General features: G+C 51.4%; 1 protein-coding gene across 1 annotated transcript in view; it reads left to right on the top strand.

Annotated features, from left to right (window-relative positions):
• Window positions 1-20,618, top strand: part of Dkk3 (dickkopf WNT signaling pathway inhibitor 3) — a 37,831-nt gene extending 17,213 nt beyond the window's left edge. The window contains exons 5-8 of the mRNA XM_051149236.1: window positions 17,088-17,180; window positions 18,304-18,448; window positions 19,349-19,505; window positions 20,400-20,618. Of these exons, the coding sequence (XP_051005193.1) occupies window positions 17,088-17,180; window positions 18,304-18,448; window positions 19,349-19,505; window positions 20,400-20,616 (612 nt within the window). The 3' untranslated portion in view covers window positions 20,617-20,618. The remainder of the gene's footprint in view (window positions 1-17,087; window positions 17,181-18,303; window positions 18,449-19,348; window positions 19,506-20,399) is intronic.

The raw sequence follows: 20,618 nt of genomic DNA, 5'->3' as shown, positions 1-20,618 counted from the left end.
GGCCTTTAGATGCCCCTACCAGAAGTTTTTGAGCAAGTTAATTAAGGGCTGGTCCCAGGCAGGTCAGGTCAAAGGACACCCCTGATACTTCCAGCTGAGTGACTTTGATTAGTGCCTTAACTGCCCTGTACCTTAACTTTCCCATAGGAAAAATGAGTTCCTCCAATTTGCTTCTAGTCAGGAGTGGTGATCCTAGTACTCAGGAGGTAGAGGCTGGAGGCTGAGTTCAGGGTTATCCTTGGCTACACAGTAAGTTTAAGAGTAGCCTGGGCTACATGAGACCACCCCCCCTTTTAAAACACATATGTGCACGCACACACACACACACACAAAGATGAATTTGTTCCACATGCCATATTCATGAAGTTAAAATAGTCCAGGGTTTGACCTGGATGTGCCTGGGTCATCACTCAATGACTGTTATATTTTGACGACCACTAGCCCATGCCTATCATAATTCCCAGCATTACTCACCTATTATGTTACTGGCGGGTAGCATAAAAGAGTTTCCATCATCAAAGAGAACCCGAGCTCAACCAACCAACCGAAGAAGTAATTGCAATATGAGTGCATAATTTATTTTTATTTATTTATTTTTGTTCTGTTTTGTTTTTTCGAGACAGGGTTTCTCTGTGTAGCCTTGGCCATCCTGGACTCACTTTGTAGACCAGGCTGGCCTCGAACTCACAGCGATCCGCCTGCCTCTGCCTCCCGAGTTCTGGGATTAAAGGCGTGCGCCACCACGCCCGGCTCATAATTTATTTTTTTTAAAGATTTATTTTAACTGTGTGTGTGTGTGTGTGAGTGAATGTTCATGTGAGTGTTTATGCATGTGTATGAAGTACTTGAGGAGGCCTGAAAAGGGTGTCAGATCCCTGGGAGCTGGAGTTACAGGCAGTTAAGAGCTGCCTAGCCTGGGTGCTGGGATGGAGCGCAGATCTTCTGGAAGAGCAGCATGTGCTCTTAGCCACTGAGCCATCTCTCCAGCCCAGTTTCTTTCTTCTTGAGACAGGCCTTGCGATGGCTGTGGTAGCCAAGTCTGCTCCTGAACTCTGGCCTCAGCCTCTCAGGTGCTATGGATCATAGCTATGTACCACAGATATGTAGTTTCTAAAGCAGAGGTTGAACCAGGCAGGGTAGCCCGAGAGGACTTTGGTGGGCGTGTGGGAGGCGTTCTGCATAGTCTGTCATGTTTCTGCTTGCTCTGTAAGCCAAGTAACTAACTGTTGCTCTATTTTGTTTCCTTAGAGTATTGTGTAGACTTGGTAGGCAAAGACTGTTCTCCCCATCATGGTAGAAGGTGATATGCCCCAGCATGTTTTGTTTTGTTTGAGACCGGGTTTCTCTGTGTAATAGCTCTAGCTGTCTTGGACTCACTTTGGAGACCAGGCTGGCCTCGAACTCATGACGATCCACCTGCCTCTGCCTCCCAAGGAGGAGTGGTGGAATTTAAGGCGTGCCACCACGCCCAGCAAAAGTTTTATTCCTTAAACTTCCATTTCATCAGGTGTGAGATACAACAGGTGGCATTTCCCCAGTGTGTGCATGCAGCTTTGGGAGCCAGAGGACCGGCACAGACACTGACTGACCTCACATTGCTCCTGTGCAGCCCGCCTGAGTCTTGCTCCATTCTCATTTTGAAAACAGCGGAGACTGGGGCCCTGTGCACTCTTGATGGGCTTCCTGGGAGGGGTGGTGGCTAAGCTGAATTTGCAATGGTGTCTGGGAGTTGGTTGCAGGGAGGAAGGGAGGCACTGATTGCTCCAAGGCAAGAAGACACGTGGATATAAGAGCTGCAGAGCACTTTTTGGAAGTGCCAGAGCATGGGAGTGGGGGGAAGGGAGGGAGCAGCTGCTGAAGCTGGGAAGGGGTGGGGTTTGGGTCAGGAGATTTGGAGAACCCAGCCAAGGAGTCAGGAGACATGCTGAGTTAGGCATGTTCTGTGTCTGTCAGCCTTTACCGCCTCCTGTATTGCATACATGAGCTATCCCATGATCTCCAAGGCAAGGGAGCAAGGAGGACACAGTTTGGGTGGCAGAGGCCATCTCTGAGGACGCAGCTTTGCTGAGGCTCAAGATGCAAGTCCCTATGGGCTACAGATAAGTCACACTGTGCCCTCTGGACGTGTAGGGGCCAAGCAGTGTCTCCTGCAGGCGTGTGGCTGTCTTCTGCTCCAGGGACTTGGAGATTCTTCCAGGCACCAGCCCAGGGGCCTTTGCGTCCTGTTTGTCAGATCTGTGGAGTTTTGCCCTCCTTTGCCCTTGGTGTTGTTCTGAAAACATCACAGAGCATGTGAGCCCGTCTTGTTTTGTTTTGAAAACAATGTCACAAACACTGTAATAACAGTAGGGTCTGCAGTGCTTCCCGTGTGCTCCCTGAGTGCTCCCCGAAGGCCCCTCTTTTGGTCCCTGTGACTGAAAAGCGATCAGATTAAGCCGCCCCTCCTCCACCCCAGGCGTTTGTGAGCCCAGGGTAAATACTGGCTGTCAAGATGTGATTAAGTGTTTCATAATAACCAGTGATTATGACGGCAGTGAGGGTTCTACAGGAGAAAGCGAACACTGCCTGTCGTGTGCCAGGTATGCGTGAGGGTCTCTAGCTCCCCGATACCACCATCTGCATGGCAGCCACCCAAGGAGGACACCCACTGACCCTCATTACACAGATGGAGTTATGAAGACAGAGAGATCAATCCGAGCTCGGAGGCAGTACCAACAGGAGGGTGAAACACTGAGGAGGGGTGTGTGTGTGTGTGTGTGTGTGTGTGTGTGTGTGTGTGTGTGTGTGTGTGTTGTAATGACATGGTCTCATGCAGCCCAAGCCAGCCTCAAACTTGTTAGATAGCTGAGAATGACTCTTAAGTTTTTTCCTCCTAGGGTAGTGGTGGGGACAAGTGGACCTCAGGGTCTCACTGGCCTGCCAGCCGAGCTAAAACTCAACAGTGAGCTGCGGGTTCACTGACAGATACTGCCTCAAAAAATAAAGTGAAAAATAATGAAGAAAGAGATCGGATGTCAATCTCTGGCCTCTGCATGCACTTGCATCAGTCATACGCATATGCATGCATGTGCGCGCGCGCGCGTGCGCACGCACACACACACACACACACACACACACACACACACACACACACACCATTAAAACAAAAAAAGACTCAGCTTTCCATTCTTGTGGGTGTATACTCAGCAGTGGAATTCACAGCTCACAGGCTCTTTTTTCGCCCCCTAATATCGTGCATGGGTGTCTTGCTTCCGTGTATGTTTATGTGCCACTCTCCTGCCTGGTGCCTGAGGTGGCCAGAAGAGGGCGTTGGATCCTCTGGAACTGGAGTTATAGAAGGTTGTGAGCTGCCATGTGGGTGCTGGGAATCTCACCTGGGTCTTCTGGAAGAGCAGCCAGTGCTCTAATCACTTAACCATCTCTTCGGCTCCTCACAGGGCCTTTTGGTTTGTTGAATGGTTGCCATATTGCCTCCCACAGTGACTGGGGTTCAGGTCCTGTTTGCCAGGAGCATATCTTCCCCTCTCAAATCTCATGATTGTAGGCACAGGGAGACTCACACAGGGACCTAATATAAAAGCTTATCTTGTTTCTTGTGTGTCCTCAACACTCAGGAGGCTGAGGCAGGAGGATTTCAAGTTTGAAGCACGTCTTGAGTACCTAATGAACCTTCTCTCAAAACAAGACCAAACAAGGCAAAACAACATAAAATCCAAACCCCAAACAACTCCTGGCCTCTTTGACCTTTGGGTGAGGCAGTACTTTCCCAATTCTGGCTCCGGAAGTTGCCTTGCAGTGCAGCAGCGGCAAAGCCCGGGGCACCTTAGTGGTAGAGCCAGCACTGCTGGCCTTGCATTCTCAGCCCACACTGGGGTCCCTAGTTGCTGTGTTCAAGACTGTCTTATACACAGGCCCATAGCTTGAGCTTTGAAATAACAAAATAAGCTTTGGGTGCCTTTCTAGGAATCTATGACCCCAACGTCTCCATATGAGGCCTTATACCCACTCTCCAGCCTCCTGAAAGAACACCCCTCCCCCATTTCTCTGCAGGAACACCAGACCCCAGAAGCTTTGGGTCCCCAGGGAGGTTTTGTGGTACCAATGAACTTTTGAGTCCCATCAGGAGAGGCGTCTTGGGAGATGGGCCCAAACAGAAGCAATGGAGATCTCAGTCATGTCTGTTCTTCCTTCAGAGTAGGATGCAGGTAACAGCTGGGATGGGGTGGACAGGGCAGAGGCCAGATTTAATACCCTTGAGGAATGACCATGGTGCTGTCATTGAACAAGCCTAGCTGGTGTCAGGCTGAAAGGCTGCTTCTCTGGACACCTCCCCCGCAAGGGAAGAGACATGACAGATGGAGATGAAGCTACAGATCTCCCTGCTCTCTCTAGACCTGCTGCCACTGCCATTTTCACTTCTGCAACACTGAGAAGGAATAGGGCCCTTGGGTGTATTTCAGAGTAGTGCGGTTATGGTGGGATTTGGAACGTGAACCACTGAGGGTCAGAAGCCCTCTTGTGTGGCCGTTGTCCCTCACCTCCGAGTGTCAGGCCTTGCTCTGAGGAGAGCATGTCCTGACAGCTTGAGAAGAGACAGAAACAGGAAGCAATGAGCTGGCCCTATGGCACACACCTGTCATCCTAGTACTGGGGAGCCTAAGGCATGAGGATCAGAAGTTGGGGAGCTTGAGGCAGAAGGATCAGGGATTAGAGGGCACCCTGGGCTACATAGCAGACACACACACACTCACGCGCACGCACACACACACACACACACACACACACAATCAGAAGAATAAGTGTAAAATTTCCCTTCTGACTTAATGTATTTTCCCCTGGGGTAGGAAGGCAATAGATTACAGTGGATGACTGCAATAAATCAGAAATGGTGTTTATTTTCCTGTAAGGTTGCTCCTAGTGCAGCGACTATGAGTTCCTAAGAGGTGTCAGTGGCCAAGGTGCCAGACCCAACAGATGAAAAACTGTATGTGTGCAGATGGGTCCTGTGCCAAAGAAAATGGAACATTTCACAGGGTCTGGCAGGTAGAAGATGGAGAACTCACAGGGCCGGCTGGCTTACTTCAAATTCTGTAAGGCACAGGAATGAGGGGCTGAGGGTGTGGCTCAGTTGATAGGCTGCTTAGCAGGGATTCACAAAGCTCTGGGTTCGACGTCTGATGCTGTAAGAACCAGGTGAGGTGGTGCGAGCCTAGCACTCTGGAGGTGGCGGGGAGAGGGATCAGGAGTTCAAGGCCACCCTTGGCTGCATAGTAAATTCAGTTAGCCAGCCTGTGTTGGTCAAGACCCTGCCCCAAAACAAAGCAAACAAAAGAAAACGGAATGGAAGCTTGGTACAGAACTTTGTCAAGCCCCACCCTAAGGCAGGCATTACTAATACATTGCAGAGTAAGTGCAGATATGTCAGTATGTGAGCTAAGATAACAGTACAGGCAGTTGCTGACAGGGAGCTGAAAAAGTCCTGTTTGTGACTCATTTCTCATACTATTTGGGGGGCCAAACGCCTCATTTATAGATGAGGTACAGAGCTGGGGGTGTGTGAGTTTTCCTCAGGACATGAAGAGATCAGGCCTGGAGCCTCATTTCAGGTTAGTTCAGGTTTTGATAGGCCTGGATTTTCCTGTTACAGAGCAGAGGGTGAACCTAGGGGTGTCGTGGCGCCGAGGATTAGTGGCAAGGAAGGTGGGGTGCTGACCACAAGTGAGCTATTTTTCAATAGCTGAAGGAGACTTTTGGGGGAGTTCTGGATGAGGAGAAGAGAAGTTTATAGAGTACAGATGAGAGAATTTTCTGAAAGGTCTTGGGTCCCAGGAAATCAGAGGGCTTCATTTGTTATGTGTCACCTCTAGGTCTGTGCTCGGAAGGAATGGCGCCCAGCAGTTGAGGGGACACTTTTTATAGATGAATTGGAAACTATAAACAGAAAAATTCTTGAACACAAGAGCCAGGACAGAGTATATGGTGTGTGTGTGTGTGTGTGTGTGTGTGTGTGTGTGTGTGTGTGTGTGTGTGTCCCCTATGGAGGCCTGAGACGACATCAAGTGTCTTTTCTCTATCATTTTCCACCTTACTTTTAGGGACAGGGTCTCTCACTGACCTGGAATTTGCCTGTCCAACTAGACTGGCTGGCCAGAGAGTCCCAAGATGCACTTGTCCCTGCCCACCCTCTACCCCAGCTTTGGGATTACAGGTGTTACCACCACTCCTGGCTTTTATGTGGGAGCTGGGGAGTTAACCTCAGTTCGCTGTGCTTGTGAGGCAAGCATCTCTCCAGCTTTATAAATGAGTTTTATTTATTAGAAAACTGACCACTCTAAACGATTCTTTTTCTGGCCTTGTTCCTTCCTTTTTATTCCTTAGCACCCACTGCCCACTGAGTGGTGTCCATGTGGGTTGTTCATGTTTTATTTTCAATCCCTGTAACACTATGGCATAGGTATTGTTTTGGGGAGAGGACAATGGAGTTTGGTAAAGTTAAATATCAAGTGCTACAACAGAATATTAAATGGTAGAACTAGAGTTTAAAAAAAAACTGGCTATTTCAGTCTTTAAACATGTATTTCTGATAGAAAAAGTCATGGGCACTTGCGGCTGTAATATTGGGTAATTTTGGGAGAGTTTATCAGAACTGCTACTACCTGATTGCAATGTGTGTCATTTAGATCAAGAGTTGCAGTTCCCGGGGCTGGAGAGATGGCTTAGTGGGTAAGAGCACTGTCTTGCTCTTCCAGAGGTCCTGAGTTCAATTCCCAGCAACCGCATGGTGGCTCACAACCATCTCTAATGTGATCTGATGCCCTCTTCTGTCATGCAGATGTATATGCAGATAGAGCACTCATATACATAAAACAAATAAATAAATATTAAAAAAAAAAAGTCACAGTTCTCTTCTGGAAACAGAAAACAAATTTACAAAGGACAACCAGACCCAACACTCACAGTGGCTGTCCCCTCCCCAGACATGGTAAAACCCTGTGGCTCACAGATCGAAGACAGATGGTGGTCTCATATCACTGCTGCTCTTTGTGTATGTTTATATGCTCCTGGGTGTGCACACTTGCATGCACATGTGTGTACATACATGTAGAGGCCAGAAGTCAATATTGGGTGTTTTCCTCAGTCATTCCCTACTTATTTTTGAGGCAGGTTTCTCCATGACCTGAAAGCTCACAAATTGGCCAGTGAGTCCTAGGGCTCTTCCTGTCTCTGTCTGTCCTAGCAGCCTGCGGTTCAGGGACCATTCTTGGAGAGTAAAGAAGTCACTGACTGAGCCATCTTTTGTCTCTCTTTTGCTCTTGCTGCAGAGGGACAGCCTCAGCCACTGAGGCAGGGTGTTTTCAGAGAGTAGTATGTGTGTCAGAAGACACCGGCCACAGATTACATTGCAACGACGGGAAGTGGAAAACACCGCCACAGGAGTCAGCCTGGATTTTCCACAGTTTCATCAGTTAGGACCTCTGGGAAGTTAGGTCCAGGAGGCAGAGAGAATATTGCTTAGGACAGAGGAACATCCAAGTTCAAAGATAGGGGCAAGCTAGTGCCCCACACCCTGGATCCCTGGGACTAAAACAGGTAGTGACGCTGTCTTTCTCTAGCCTGGGAGCAGAAGGTCATAGGCTCAGGCCAGTTCCCAGTAGCCTTTGCTTCTTCCATTGATTCCAGTGTCCCTGTCTTTTGGAGACCTCCTCCTCCAGGGAGGACAAGCATCTTGCTGCAGAAGGGCCAAGTCCAAGGCCACAGTCAGTTCAGTGCCACCTTGAGTAGGACAGTTTCTCTGCCCCCCACAACTTGCTGGGATTTAGATGGCGAGAGAAAAGAAAGAGAACTCATTTTCCCAGGCACCTACTGTGTGCCAGGCTGTTTTGCCTCTCTCTCTTGCCAATGCCTGAGTGGTAAAGTACATCAGGCATGTGGGGTTGGACCAGGCCCCTGGGTGTGCCCTGGGCCATCTGAGTGAGCTTTCCCCTTGGAGGCAAAGTGCCCGTGTTTTCTACCAGCCCCTGAGGGGGAAGCAAAGACTCAACCACTTCTGAGAAAAATGAAGTCAAGCACTGTTTTTCCACCACAGAAGCAAATTAAAACCCTTTCCAGGCCCATTAACATGCATGGCTAAAGTTGAAAAGTCTAGAAATTCCAGGAGCCCCCTTTGTGCCTTGTCATGGAAGAATTTTGTGGGTAGAGGCAGGGAGAGGAAAAAGAATTGTGGGAGGAAAGCTGGAGGGGCTTTGAAGCTTGTGAGAAGCCTAGGGAGTTATTTCTTCTGTCCAGAGCTAAGCGACTTTGGTTCTGTGATGTATTTTTTAAACATTTATTTCTTTTTATGTGCATGTGGGGCATACCAGGAGCGCTCTCTCTCTCTCTCTCTCTCTCTCTCTCTCTCTCTCTCTCTCTCTCTCTCTCTCTCTCTCTCTCTCTCGCTCTCTCTCTCTCTCTCTCTCTCTCTCTCTCTCTCTCTCTCTGTGTGTGTGTGTGTGTGTGTGTGTGTTGTCCTGTCTGTCTGTCTCTGTCTCTCTGTCTCTGTCTATCTCTGTCTTTTTCTGTCTCTGTGTCTCTCTCTGTCTCTCTGTCTCTGTCTGTCTCTCTCTCTTTCTCTGTGTCTCTGTCTCTCTGTTTCTTTCTCTCTGTCTCTGTGTCTCTCTGTCTGTCTCTCTCTCTCTCTCTCTCTCTGTGTGTGTGTGTGTGTGTAATCAGAGGACAATTTACAGAGGTTTGTTCTCTCTGTCCATCATGGGGGTCCCGGGAATTGAACTCAGGTCAGCAGGCTTGGCAGCAAGCACCTTTCACCTGCAGGGCCATCTCGGCCCATGCTATATTTTTAAAGGAGGTAACTTAGAAGTAGGGGTTCTTAGTCATGGATACCCCCAAGCATCACCCTCACAATCTACCCAAAAAGACCACATCTCTCTTCTCACCCACTTTTTAATTATTTGTTTTTCATTCATTTGTTTTTGAGACAGGGTCTCTCACTGAAACCGAAGCTTACCAATTCCACTGGTTTGGTTGGCCGCGAGTTTAGGGATCCGCCTGTCTGGTCTCGGCTTCTCCAGGGCTGACATTACGGGTGTGCCTCATCGTGCCTAGTTTTATTTGTGGATGCTAGAGACCAAACTTCGGTTCTGATCTTCTCACTCAGCAAGCACCTTACCCACTGAGCCGTCTCCCAGCCTAACTTTTAAATTACTTCCTCCAACCTTGAATGTCGTAAATGGAGACCCCCAGCTATGTATGACTGGGTACCGATGCCACCACAAATACTTTGTAGTGCTTTCATGTGTCTGTTTTGCTTTTTGAGGTAGAATCCCCCTTTTTATGGGCTAGCCTTGAACTAGTTATATATCCAAGGATAACCTTTCAAACTCCCAATCCTCTGAGTTGTCCCTCTCTAGAGCTTGTTGTCACTTATTATTGTTTTCTGAGACAGGCTTTCTCTGTGTAGCCTTGCCTGTCCTGGACTCACTTTGTAGACCAGGCTGGCCTCAAACTCACAGAGATCTGCCTGCTTCTGCCTCCCTATATTCTGGGATTACAGGCATGTGCCACTGTTTTGTTGCCACTTTCAAACAGCACTTGTGCTCTGCCTAGTTTGGCCTGGAACTCTCAGTGATCCTCCTGCCTCAGCTCCCCAAGTCCTGGGATTGCAGACATGTGTCCCCACGCCTTGTTCTTTGTGCTAGTCTTTGAGGGAACTGCAGATCAGGCAGGTGAAGGATTCCAGATGTGTGCTCCGGACTCTGGATCCTGGGGAGGGCAGGAAATCAGGCAGGGTGGTAGGTTGGGAGCTGACCCTAGAAGCTATGTCAGGAACACAGAGTTTGGATTCCAGGCTGTGTTTGGTGGGGAAGGTAGGTAGCGTCCTCAGAACAGAGGGCTTGGGAAGGCTCCGCCTTGATGAACTTTGTCAGTCAGGGTTCCCACTCCCCCACCCCACCCCCACCCCCAGAGTGCTTGGACATCCTCAGCCTTCCTCCTAAGTAAACCCAGAGCGTATGTGCAACCAGAAAGCCACATTGTTAGTTTGCAGAGGCAAGGAGCGCCTTTTCTGGACTGTGAGGGTCCTGCCCCCTAGCCCCATATCTGATGTTAATCATAACCCAGCAGGCTTCTGGGTGAGTGAGGATTAAAGATATAGGAGGTCAAATGGTTGACCCACACACTGTGGGTTTCAGGACTCAGAATTATTAGGGTAGACAGCTCCTCAACTCTAGAACTGAAGCCCCTCCCACTTCCTGATCACTGGGGAAGTGCTGTTTTTTTCCACTCGAGTCCTCCTTGTCACATCAATTTCTCACAGAGCAATTCAGATGGCGGCTAACACTGAGGCCCGGAAGGCATCTGTCTCCTCCTATTATGTGCTGACTGAATCAGTCCAACCTCAGCCTTCTCCAGGGGCTCTCAGCCATGAACTTTCAGGACAATTATGAACACGGAATATGCGTAATTAGGTTTGTGTTTTCAGAGAATGACTAGGACTACAGCAGAGAGTTGTGGGTAAGGGGGTGGCGAGTGGCTGGAGGTCAGCATTGTTGTTGATGATTTATGTGGGGATCTAGATGTGACCTGAGGGGAGAGAGAGCCCCCTCCGAGGACAGTAAACCTCACCACTGAGCTGAAGCGGCAGGTAAGTTGAGTAGACTCTTTGCCCTGGGTCCCCATACCCAGCAACATGTAAGCTAGGCCTGGTGACATTGTGTGTGTTGTGAGGCATCCACCAGAGGAGACTGCTTGGACATAGGTTCAGGTCTTTACCAGCTGCTGAGCTACTACCCTAAGTGTTCAGGACCCAACCATAGTCCTGAGCATTTCTCAGGGTGAGCCATTAAGCATAAAACCCGTATCTTGGGTTGACACACCTCAGTTTACAAGAACAGTTAGCCAGAAGCAGAACTACAGAGGCCAAAAAGCAAGGTTAGTGCATCTTAGGAACTTTCTCAGAACTATGGACTTTGATGGATCAGGCCTTTGTTCTCAGTATTTTGGTGAGTGTTGCTACTTACACGCTGGATTCCAAGGCCTGAATGGTATCTCCATCATGGCGTCAGTTGTGCTAAGGTCTGGGGACCTGTAACGGTGATGCAGTCCTGGAACCCCAACACCCAGGAGGTAGAGGCAGGAGGATCCAGAGTTCAAGTTCACTCTTGGCTAACTAGTGAGCCTGGGGGCACCTTGGGATATCTGAGACCCTGCCTTCAAACAATCCCTCTGCCACATGTGTGAAAACCCCCTTTCATATCTGAACACGAGAATCCCAATTGGAGCAAGCCCCTCCCCCAAGCTACATCCCTGGGAGGGACTGGCCCCCAAAGAGTCCCTTTGGGAGGGTCAGGTGAGCAGAAGCCTGGCCTTCCCTGTTTCTCTCTGGTGCTCAACACCTTCTCCAGGGGCTCAGGTCTGGATTTAGTTACTGGGAACCTGGCAAGAACTTGGCTGGCTGTCATTTCTGAACCTACCTGATTACATGGCTCTGAGCTTTACTGGGCCTTGCTGGGCCTTGCAGGCTGCAGTCCTGCACTGAATCTCAGATGGGGGTGGGGGAGCTGAGCAGAGGCAGCAGCATGGGAGAGGGCCTGAGAAAGCCTAACCCAGCTCCCCTCTGCTCCCCTCACCTAAGGGAAGATGAATGGGGTTTGCTGTGGTTGGGAGAACACAGCAGAAGTGGGGTGAAGACACGAGAAGCTGGGGAGGTGAGGGGCTCTCCTTGGCATCATTTGTCCTTTGTCGGGGTATCAGTTGGCCTTCACTGTGAAAATCACTCATGAAGGAGGAAGTGTATTTTGGCTTGTGGTTTCAGCCTGTGGTGAGTTGTTTTGGGGGGGACTGTGAAGAAGCAGACTGTCATGGCGAGGACCGCCTACATGATAGCAGGAGTAGGGCTACTCAGATCACGGCCTGAGGAAAGCAGGAAGGGAAAGAGAGGGAGGAAGAGGGAGCAGGAGAGCGGGGGTGGGGTGGGAGGAGTGGGGGGGGGGAGGGGGGGAGGGAGAAAAGGTAAAAGAGATGGGGAGAGGGAGAGTGGCCAGCAGTCAGTAGTCCAGATGGAAGACCCGAGAGAAACTTTGGATAAAGCAAATCTTGGTTCCGTTCTTCAGAGAAATGCTGACTGGAAGGACACAGGCTCAAAGAATGTAGTGGGAAGCCCTGGGGGGATGTGAGCCGTCAGGGTCAGGCAATGCGACCAGGGCCTGATGCAGGTCTGCTAGCTTTTCCTAAGACACACTTCTCCACCTAAGGATCTGTGACTGACGCAAAGGAGGCTGTGAGAGTAGGCTGAGGGTTAGGGGCCAGGGTACACTCCTTACCTCAGGGAGCCAAGCCAAGTCTAGGGGTTGTAAAATGTCAGGGAGGGAGAATTGGCAGGAACAGGCCACCCACCCACCCAGACTTTTGCTGACGCTAGCACTTAAGGATAATAAGGGTTGGCATCGGCCCCCGGCTCCTGTCCGGAGTTTTCCATAGGGCTGTCTCTACAGCAGGGGCCAGGCCAGAGCCCTGGGTGAGGTTGCCCCAAATCCCTGAGCTGGCTGACAGCTTGCTTCCCCATCTCTGGGAAAGGCTGCAGGCCTTGCTGTGTTGGAGACAGATGTGCAGGTTTTGTTGCACGCTCCTGCAACTGGCTTCATTTTGAGGTTAAAAAAAAAAAAGACTCAGCAGCGGGCAAAGACCGACCTGGAGGCCTCTGCGCACGTGTACGCACGCGCGCGCACACACACACACACACACACACACACACACACACACACACACACGCGTGCGCTCGCGCGCACACACACTTTAGAACTTGCTGATGTGGAAATCAACTGAAGAACAGAGGCCACCCACCATTCTCCTGAGTACCTTGGTCCAAGGCCAGCTTAAAAGAGCTGTCCTCTTGCAGCCAGCAGGGAGGGTGCCCCTTCTCAGGAGCTCTGGAACACCCACTGCCTCACACTGTCATCTCTTGCCCTGTTGCCTGCCCTTAGACCTATGTCTGCCCTGGTCTCCAAATCTCCACCTTAGGGTCAAGCAGACCCTGCTACTTACTGGTGCCCTTGACAAGAGACTGATGATGTCATTACGTCATACTTATTTGAATGTAAGTAGGGCTTCTCTGCTCGGTGTGAGAGAGAGGATGGTGTAAGGGTAGTGGGTGGTGACTGACAGGTGTGAGAGTGGTGGGTAGGAGGTGACAGGTGAGGCTCAGCCTGCAGCACTGGTCAATTGGTTTATACTTTCTTGCCCTCTGTTGCCTGCTTATAATCTCTGGTGAGCTGACCAGTCTTGGGTCCCTTCTGCATTTCTGTGTCTTTGTCGCCCTCTCTGGTGTCCTTGTCTCCTCACAGAGGATTCTGGGAAGTTGAGTTGTGGTGACAGGCAGAGCCCTGGTGTCAGCCTCATGTTGCTCCTCACTCAGTAGAAAACGTACTGAGGTGAGGTCTGCCAGCCCAAACTGAGACGAATCAGGTTGCTGGAGTCTTCCTGAGACGCGGATGGTGCCCCTGCCCCCTGAGGGGTGTGTTCTGGAGATGAGGGCAGAGGTGGCAGGCCATGGTCTGTTATTATACCCCAAAAGGACTTATCTGGTAATCACAGGGTGTTAGCTTAGACACAGAGGTGGGCAGTGAGTGGATACTAAAGACACTGTGAGACAATGTAGCTTTAGGCATGCAACACTCCCACGCCCCCCACAGCCCGGAAGTTGTGATTAGCCGGGCTTGCCGCTTCTTTAACACAGGCTAGGCCTTTCCATGAGTATAGCATGCTGAGTGAGCCTGCCACGACCTTAGCTCCAGACAGGGTGAGTTCGGAAGTGTTTGGTGGCTAGGAGGTCAACATAGGAATTTTGGGCGAGGCGAGCAAAGCCGAAATGGGGCGTTAATGTTTTATTTATTGGTTCTGGTTGTGAGTGCAGATTGCGCTGGTCGTGGCATGAGTGCAAAGGTCAGAGGACAACTCTGGAGTGGGTCTCTGCTTCCACTTTCATGCAGACCCTACAGATAGAACTTGAGGTCACCAGGCTTCTGTGGCAAGCAGTTTTGTGGGCTGAACCATCTTGCTGTCCCAAAATGGGGCATTTTGAGACTATTAAGAACAGCAGCAGAGTGCCCCCCCCCCCCCGCCACTGGCCCCACATGGATGCCTTGGCAATTGTGTGGGGACCCATTGCTGACCTCCCACTCTCAGGATTTTGACCACTGTTTCCCGGGATCTCTTTGCTGATAAACTGTGAGCTTAGCTGAGATGCCAGGCGAGGCCTGTGTCATTTTCCACTCTTTCAGGGCCTCATCAAGGCCTCAGGGCAGTTTCCAGGTGGCCCTGGCCCAGGCCATACCATTTTCAGTTCTGCTTTCAGGCCTCCTACCTAGTTTTCTAAATATAGGCTCCAGACAACAAAAAGGGCCTCCGTGGAATGGCTGTAGCACATGACCAGCTCCTGGACGTCTGTCCGTCTGAGGGAGGGGAAGGACAGACAGATAGGACAGGGCTACCACTGCACAGAAGTCTGGAAGCCCTATGCTGCCTTTGCAGTACCAGGAGACCAGAGCCTTTGGCCTTAGTTTTGTTCTCAGCCCTGGTTCAGACTGGTGGTGTTGGGCTGTGGCTCAGGTAGAGGACTGAACTGAAGCTGATGGGGTGGGGGTGGGGCACCCAGCTGAGACGTACAGAGGAGTAAGGAGATGCCTGTGGCCCATGGGTGACCCTGTGCTGATGCTTCAAGATCTTAAAACTGAGATGGGAACGGTGATACCAAAAAAGGGAAAACAAAACAAAGCTGGGTGTGGTGGCGCACGCCTTTAATCCCAGCACCAGGGAGGCAGAGGCAGGAGAAGCGATGTGAGTTCAAGGTCAGCCTGGTCTACAAAGAGAGTCCAGGACAGCCAGGGCTACACAGAGAAACCCTGTCTCGAAAAACCAAAAACCAAACCAAAACAAAACAAAAACAAACAAACACAGCAATCACTTAAAAAGGAGTAAAAGTTTTTTTGGGAGCCAAATATGAGTGACCATGGCCCTGGAAACATGGATTCAGGTTATCATAAATTCCATATTCTAATCTGGTAATGGCTTCATGAAGGTTGTGTGTGTGTGTGTGTATATACATATATATACACAGAGAAAACCACTCATAAATCAAGGCACTTTAAAATATACTGGGAGGTACAACATATAGGTGAATTATAGCAAATTGGGAAAATATCTGCTATAGGCCTCAGTTGTTATCTGATGACAGCCTTAGCCTATGGGGAGGCTAAGGGTCAGTCTATATATTACAAAAAGATGGGTCAAATATAGAAGTGGGAATGAACAGATAGATATAGGGCTAAAAATAATTGCTCAAGACAGTTGGGCTTTGCACCTGCAACATTCTGACTCCCCACACTCACCCTTAAGGTCTAGTAAGAAAATCTATCCTGTAGACCCTTCTTTGAGGCCGTGGCTGTGTTGTGTTTGTATGGTTTTGTCCTGAGAACTTCAGCTCACAAGAATCTTACCCACATTGAGAGGAGTAGGGGGTTAGGGTTAGGGTTGTGTTTGTATGGTTTTGTCCTGAGAACTTCAGCTCACAAGAATCTTACCCACATTGAGAGGAGTAGGGGGAGTCCACGTTGTCCCATGGGCACTCACCTTGCTGTGCTAGAGGCCTGTGTGGTGTTGAGATGGCTGGAGACCTCCATGGGGCAGCTTCCTGTCGCATGACTCCTGCTGGGCAGCTCAGCCTTGGTCTTCCGGCCTGGCTCTTTTTGTGCGACACTGTGCCCTCAGTTCTAGAACCTAAGAGATGGGAGGCCAGTGAGGCCTTCAGCTCTCAGAAATCACAGCACTCAAGAGTTCATGGCCACAGACAGGAAGCACAGAGCCCCCCCCCCCCAGCAGCCCCCCAGCCCCCCCTCCCCCGGCCTCTAGCCTCTCAGCACCTCTTGGCCTCTTACCTCAGATCTCAGCTCCCCTGGTGGCCTGGGCACAGCTGGGCTCCTAGGTGGCTGTAGGGAGGACTCCAATGTAAATATAATCCTTGAGCACAGGAAAGAGAAGCTGGAACTCCGGGAGGAAGGAAAAGCTAGATTTCTCCGCTGTGTCGGGCCTCCCCTGTCACTTCTACTCAGGTGAGAGGACTTGGCCTCCTCACGTGGGACTTCTAGACTGGACTTTCTTTTTCGTTTTCTTTGTTCCCTCCCTCAGTTGGATTACACATTTCTTAAAGGCAGAGACCCCCCCCCACACACACACACAGCCATCTCTGCCCCCCTGCCCCCTCCCCCTCTCCCCCCCACATCCCCCCTACCCTGGTGTCTGCTAGCTTTTCCTGCCCAAGTGTCACCCACCCACTTTGTTCTCTGCTGTTGGGTTTTGGGGAGACTATCCTGCTGTACCTCCCAAGCTGCCTGTGTATGGGAGTGTGTGATGGAGTGCTAGGAAGGGCACCACGTAATTTACAGCCAGCCTCAGTACCCCAGGATCCACAGCCACAGCCATCCTGTGTTAAATAGCACACCTTGCCTCTTGGCTGTTCCTTAGAAGCCAGGAGCCCGTGGAGGGCCCTCTTCATGCAGATCTGTGGCCAGTGCCGAGGGAGGTGGTCTCTGCGATCTTCCTAGGCAGCAGGGACTGTCAGACCTGGCCTCCAGCCCTTCCTGTGCAGTCACTCAGGGCCTGGAACTCATTAGCACCTCCTATTAAAACCATCTGCTCTATGTATGAGCAACTTTGAGTCCCCAGTCCTCCCTGCCCACCCTGGGTCTGGGTGTGTGTATGAGGTGGGGATGGGAGGGGAATGACAGTGTGTGTGGGGGGGACTGAACACAGATGGCAATTGTGTAATGGATGTGGGAGGCTCAAGGCTCCTGGGAGTCTTGAGAAGATAGGACCCCCCTGTCATCCCCTAACCCCCCCTCCCGCCCAACCCCCGCCTCCATGTCAGGAGTAGGTGAAAAGCACCAGCCTGGCCAGGCTCTCTGGTGACTGGAGCCAGCAGACACTTCTGGCCTGGTGCTTTGCTCAAGGCTAGGATACACCAGGCTTCTGCTCCTGCAGGGCACTGCAGGTCTCCACCTCCACATTTTACTGACAAAGCTGTCCCCCCCCCCCCCCCCCAGGAGTGTATCATTGATGAGGATTGTGGGCCCACCAGATACTGCCAGTTCTCCAGCTTCAAGTATTCCTGCCAGCCGTGCCGGGACCAGCAGACAGTAAGATACCGCTAGTCTCTACTGTCGTGTCGCGGGGGGGCGGGGCTGGGGGGGGGGGGAGGCTCTCAGCCAGGCTGCTTGCCAGAGCCTTTCAGTGATGGGGAGGAGTCCCGGGGGGGGCTTACTCCTGGAGCAGTCAGGATGCCACTGCAGCAGTGTTGCAGCCATCCTATCCCATGATCTCTAGGTGTGGTGTGTGGCTCTTAGGTAGCAAAGAAGGGGGAGCGAGGAGAGAGCAGGAGACTGGTCCCTTCCTCTGGGACAGCGGAAGGCAGCAGACACACACACACAGTCCCCCAAGAGGGGGAAAGGACCACCTCTTTCCTCCTGGGCTGCTCCTCAGAGCACTTGAGCATCCAGTCGGATTAATAACTATACAGAGGGAGGAGGAAGGGGGAGGCTGGAGCTCTCCCCGAATGTGAAGCCTAAGCCGAGGACCCCCCCCCAAAAAAAAACCACTAGGGCCTTTTGCACAAAGCCATGGGCTCATGAACTCTTGATAGTAAAAAAGCACAGCAAGTTGGGGAAATAAAGCTGGGGACCTTGCTCAGTCGGTCATGGTCAGACTGCGGCTCTTGTCCTCTCTTGTCCCCCCAGGCCACTCCCACACCGCAGGGTTCTCTAATTCCTATTCTCTGTGGGGTTCTGGGTTCCTGTTCCCAGCATGCTGTTCCCAGCCTATGCCTTCCTGCCTCTGACTTGACTGAGCAGCTTGCTGCCTCCACCTGTGGCCTAAGCTGCCGTCTGACTGGGGCTAGTTAAAAGGGCAAAAGGTACCATTATGGGATGGAGGTACCAAAGATACACACAGGTGGTCGTTGTATCGTCTTGGCCTGAGGGGAAGATTTTTTTTTTTAAACTTTTTTTCTTTTTAACTACCCCCCCCCCCCCCCCCCCCACTATCCAGGGTTTTGACCCTTCTCCTACCAATAGCCACATTTCCCCACTGGCTCCTTTAGTTTCCACTAATGCCCTACCCACCTTAGGTCTGTCTCTTCTCCTGGAGATGCGGGTGTGAGGCACCTTTGATTAGTCTGAGCAGGGTGGAGCAGCATGCCAAACGCTGCACAGGCTTGTAGACTAGTAAGCCCCTGGGTCTTGTGTTTTTCTCACTTCTCTGCAGCAATGCACCCGGGACAGTGAGTGCTGTGGAGACCAGCTGTGTGCCTGGGGTCATTGCACCAAAAAGGCCACCAAAGGTAGCAATGGGACCATCTGTGACAACCAGAGAGATTGCCAGCCTGGCCTGTGCTGTGCCTTCCAAAGAGGTATGTGGGCTCTCCGGTGGTTGTTGGGGAAACTTGTCCCAATCTTAGAGACAAAGGTCTACTGGGCCTCAGAATATGCTGCCCACAGCATTCACCTCCCCTCAGCAGGGTCTTCAGTGCTCTCACCTGTGTGCCCCAGTCCCACAGCCTCCTGCTAGAGAAGATAAGCACCTGGTTTGGTTTTTCCTCAGTTGTTGACCATGCAGGTTAAGTTCTTTTAGGTTGGGTGAGTCTGGGCAGGAGGAACACCCCAAGGTGTGTGAGATTCCAGAAGCCTCTCCCCTACCTCCTGAAGTCACCGTTGGCCTGGTTTCTTTGAGTGGGTTCTCTTGTCAATTCCTGGCTTCTGTTCTCAGTGCCTCTCCCTGTGGGGCTAGTGCAGGCCCTCTCCTTAGCAGGAGTGTATCTGAAAGCTCTCAGCTCCGCGTTTCCAGCCTCACTGGTCCTCCTGTTATCTGCCACCACAGTGATTTGCTTGGAGGACAAAATTCTAGAAGTTGTTTCTTAGTTGTTCCTCCTATCCCCTTCTCCCGGCTGGTTCCTGTAATCTCCCATCTGCAAGGCCTTGCTCACCCAATCCTGTCCCCTTTATCTCTACTCCTAGGCCCAGCTCTTCCCACTCCACTGACCCAGGCCTTTGATTGGTACTCTGCCTCTGCTGAAAGTGTCTTGGTTTCACGGTTCATTTCTCCAGGTGGCTTGGCCCCTAAAAAACCCAGCTCCTCTCTTCAGGCACAGCCCTGTAACTGCTCCAGTCCTCAGTGGCTGCACCACCCTGAATATGCCCGTCCCTTTTTACTCCTTCCCCTTCAATTCTAACCTCATGTGGGATTGAGGGAGGAGAGCAGGGCTACGTGCGCTTCCCTGCCTGCCCTCATGGCGACTCTTTGCTGGATCCAGGCCTGCTGTTCCCTGTGTGCACACCCCTGCCTGTGGAGGGGGAGCTCTGCCATGACCCCCCCAGCCAGCTGCTGGACCTCATCACCTGGGAGCTGGAGCCTGAAGGGGCTTTGGACCGATGCCCCTGTGCCAGTGGCCTCCTCTGCCAACCACACAGGTGAGCTCTCTTCTGTTGATGCTGCACAGGAGTGGGGGTGGTGTGTGTGTGTGTGTGTGGGGTGTGTGTGTGTGTGTGTGTGTGTGTGTGTGTGTGTGTGTGTGTGTGTGTGTGTACACAGCTGAGAGCAGTCAAAGTGTCATACAGCGGGGCTCAGGAGCAGGTTTGGCTAAGAGGAGATGTTGATTCAGTGTAGGGCAGGTGTGACTGGAGATGTCCCTGGGTCTCTAGGTTGAAGGGGGTCCAGGCAACATCAGATCTGTAGCTTGGGGCTCTGTTAGATAGTGATTGGGGCTTCCCAAGTGGATGCCCTAGGGGAAGAGTGTGGAGGGGACAAGTGTAGACCATACCATCATAGTGGGAGAGGTGGGAGGGGATGACCACCCATGTGGAAGGCACCTGGAGTGTTAGAAGCTAAAAAATAAAAACAAAAACAAAACAACCATGGAAGCTTCCAGGTTGACGGGGATATTTTCTACATTTTTCTGCCCTGCCCACAGCCTTTACTGAGCCTTCTGCTCTATCAGGGTCACAGGGAAGACACAGAATTCCCTCCCCTCTTCCACAGAGGTCCAGGTGTACAGCAGGTGTGGGGGTTACAATGTGCCTCCTGCTTAGAACCGAAAAGGGGCAGAGCGCTGAGGGGGCTCCGTGTGGCGGTGAATTTCTGAATCCCCCGACATCAGGGCCTGCTCCTAGGCAGACAATACTCAATCACACAGAAAAGCAGGCCCTTAAGGGCATTCTTAGTAAGACAGTGACAGGAAGTAGTAGTTAGTGAGGCCTAAAGGCCCACAGGGGTATGGCCCAAGCTGAAGTGCTCCAAGCCTCCAAGCCTGGAGCTTACAAGGGTGATGAAGAGAACCGTGACTAAACCTCACCTCTCTTCCCCAGCCACAGTCTGGTGTACGTGTGCAAACCAGCCTTCGTTGGCAGCCATGGCCAAAATGAGGAGAGCCTGCTGCCCAGGGAGGTCCCTGAGGAGTATGAAGATGGTGGTTTCATAGGAGCGGTGCGCCAGGAGTTGGAAGACCTGGAGCGGAGCCTGGCCCAGGAAATGGCGTTTGAGGAGCCTGGCCCCGTGGAGCCACTGGGTGGAGAGACAATCTAGAC

The sequence above is a fragment of the Acomys russatus genome, chromosome 7, assembly GCF_903995435.1.
Source record: "Acomys russatus chromosome 7, mAcoRus1.1, whole genome shotgun sequence".
Taxonomy (NCBI): Eukaryota; Metazoa; Chordata; class Mammalia; order Rodentia; family Muridae; genus Acomys; species Acomys russatus.
Note: the sequence above shows the minus strand (reverse complement) of the source record. Positions and strands in the feature narration are given on the sequence as shown.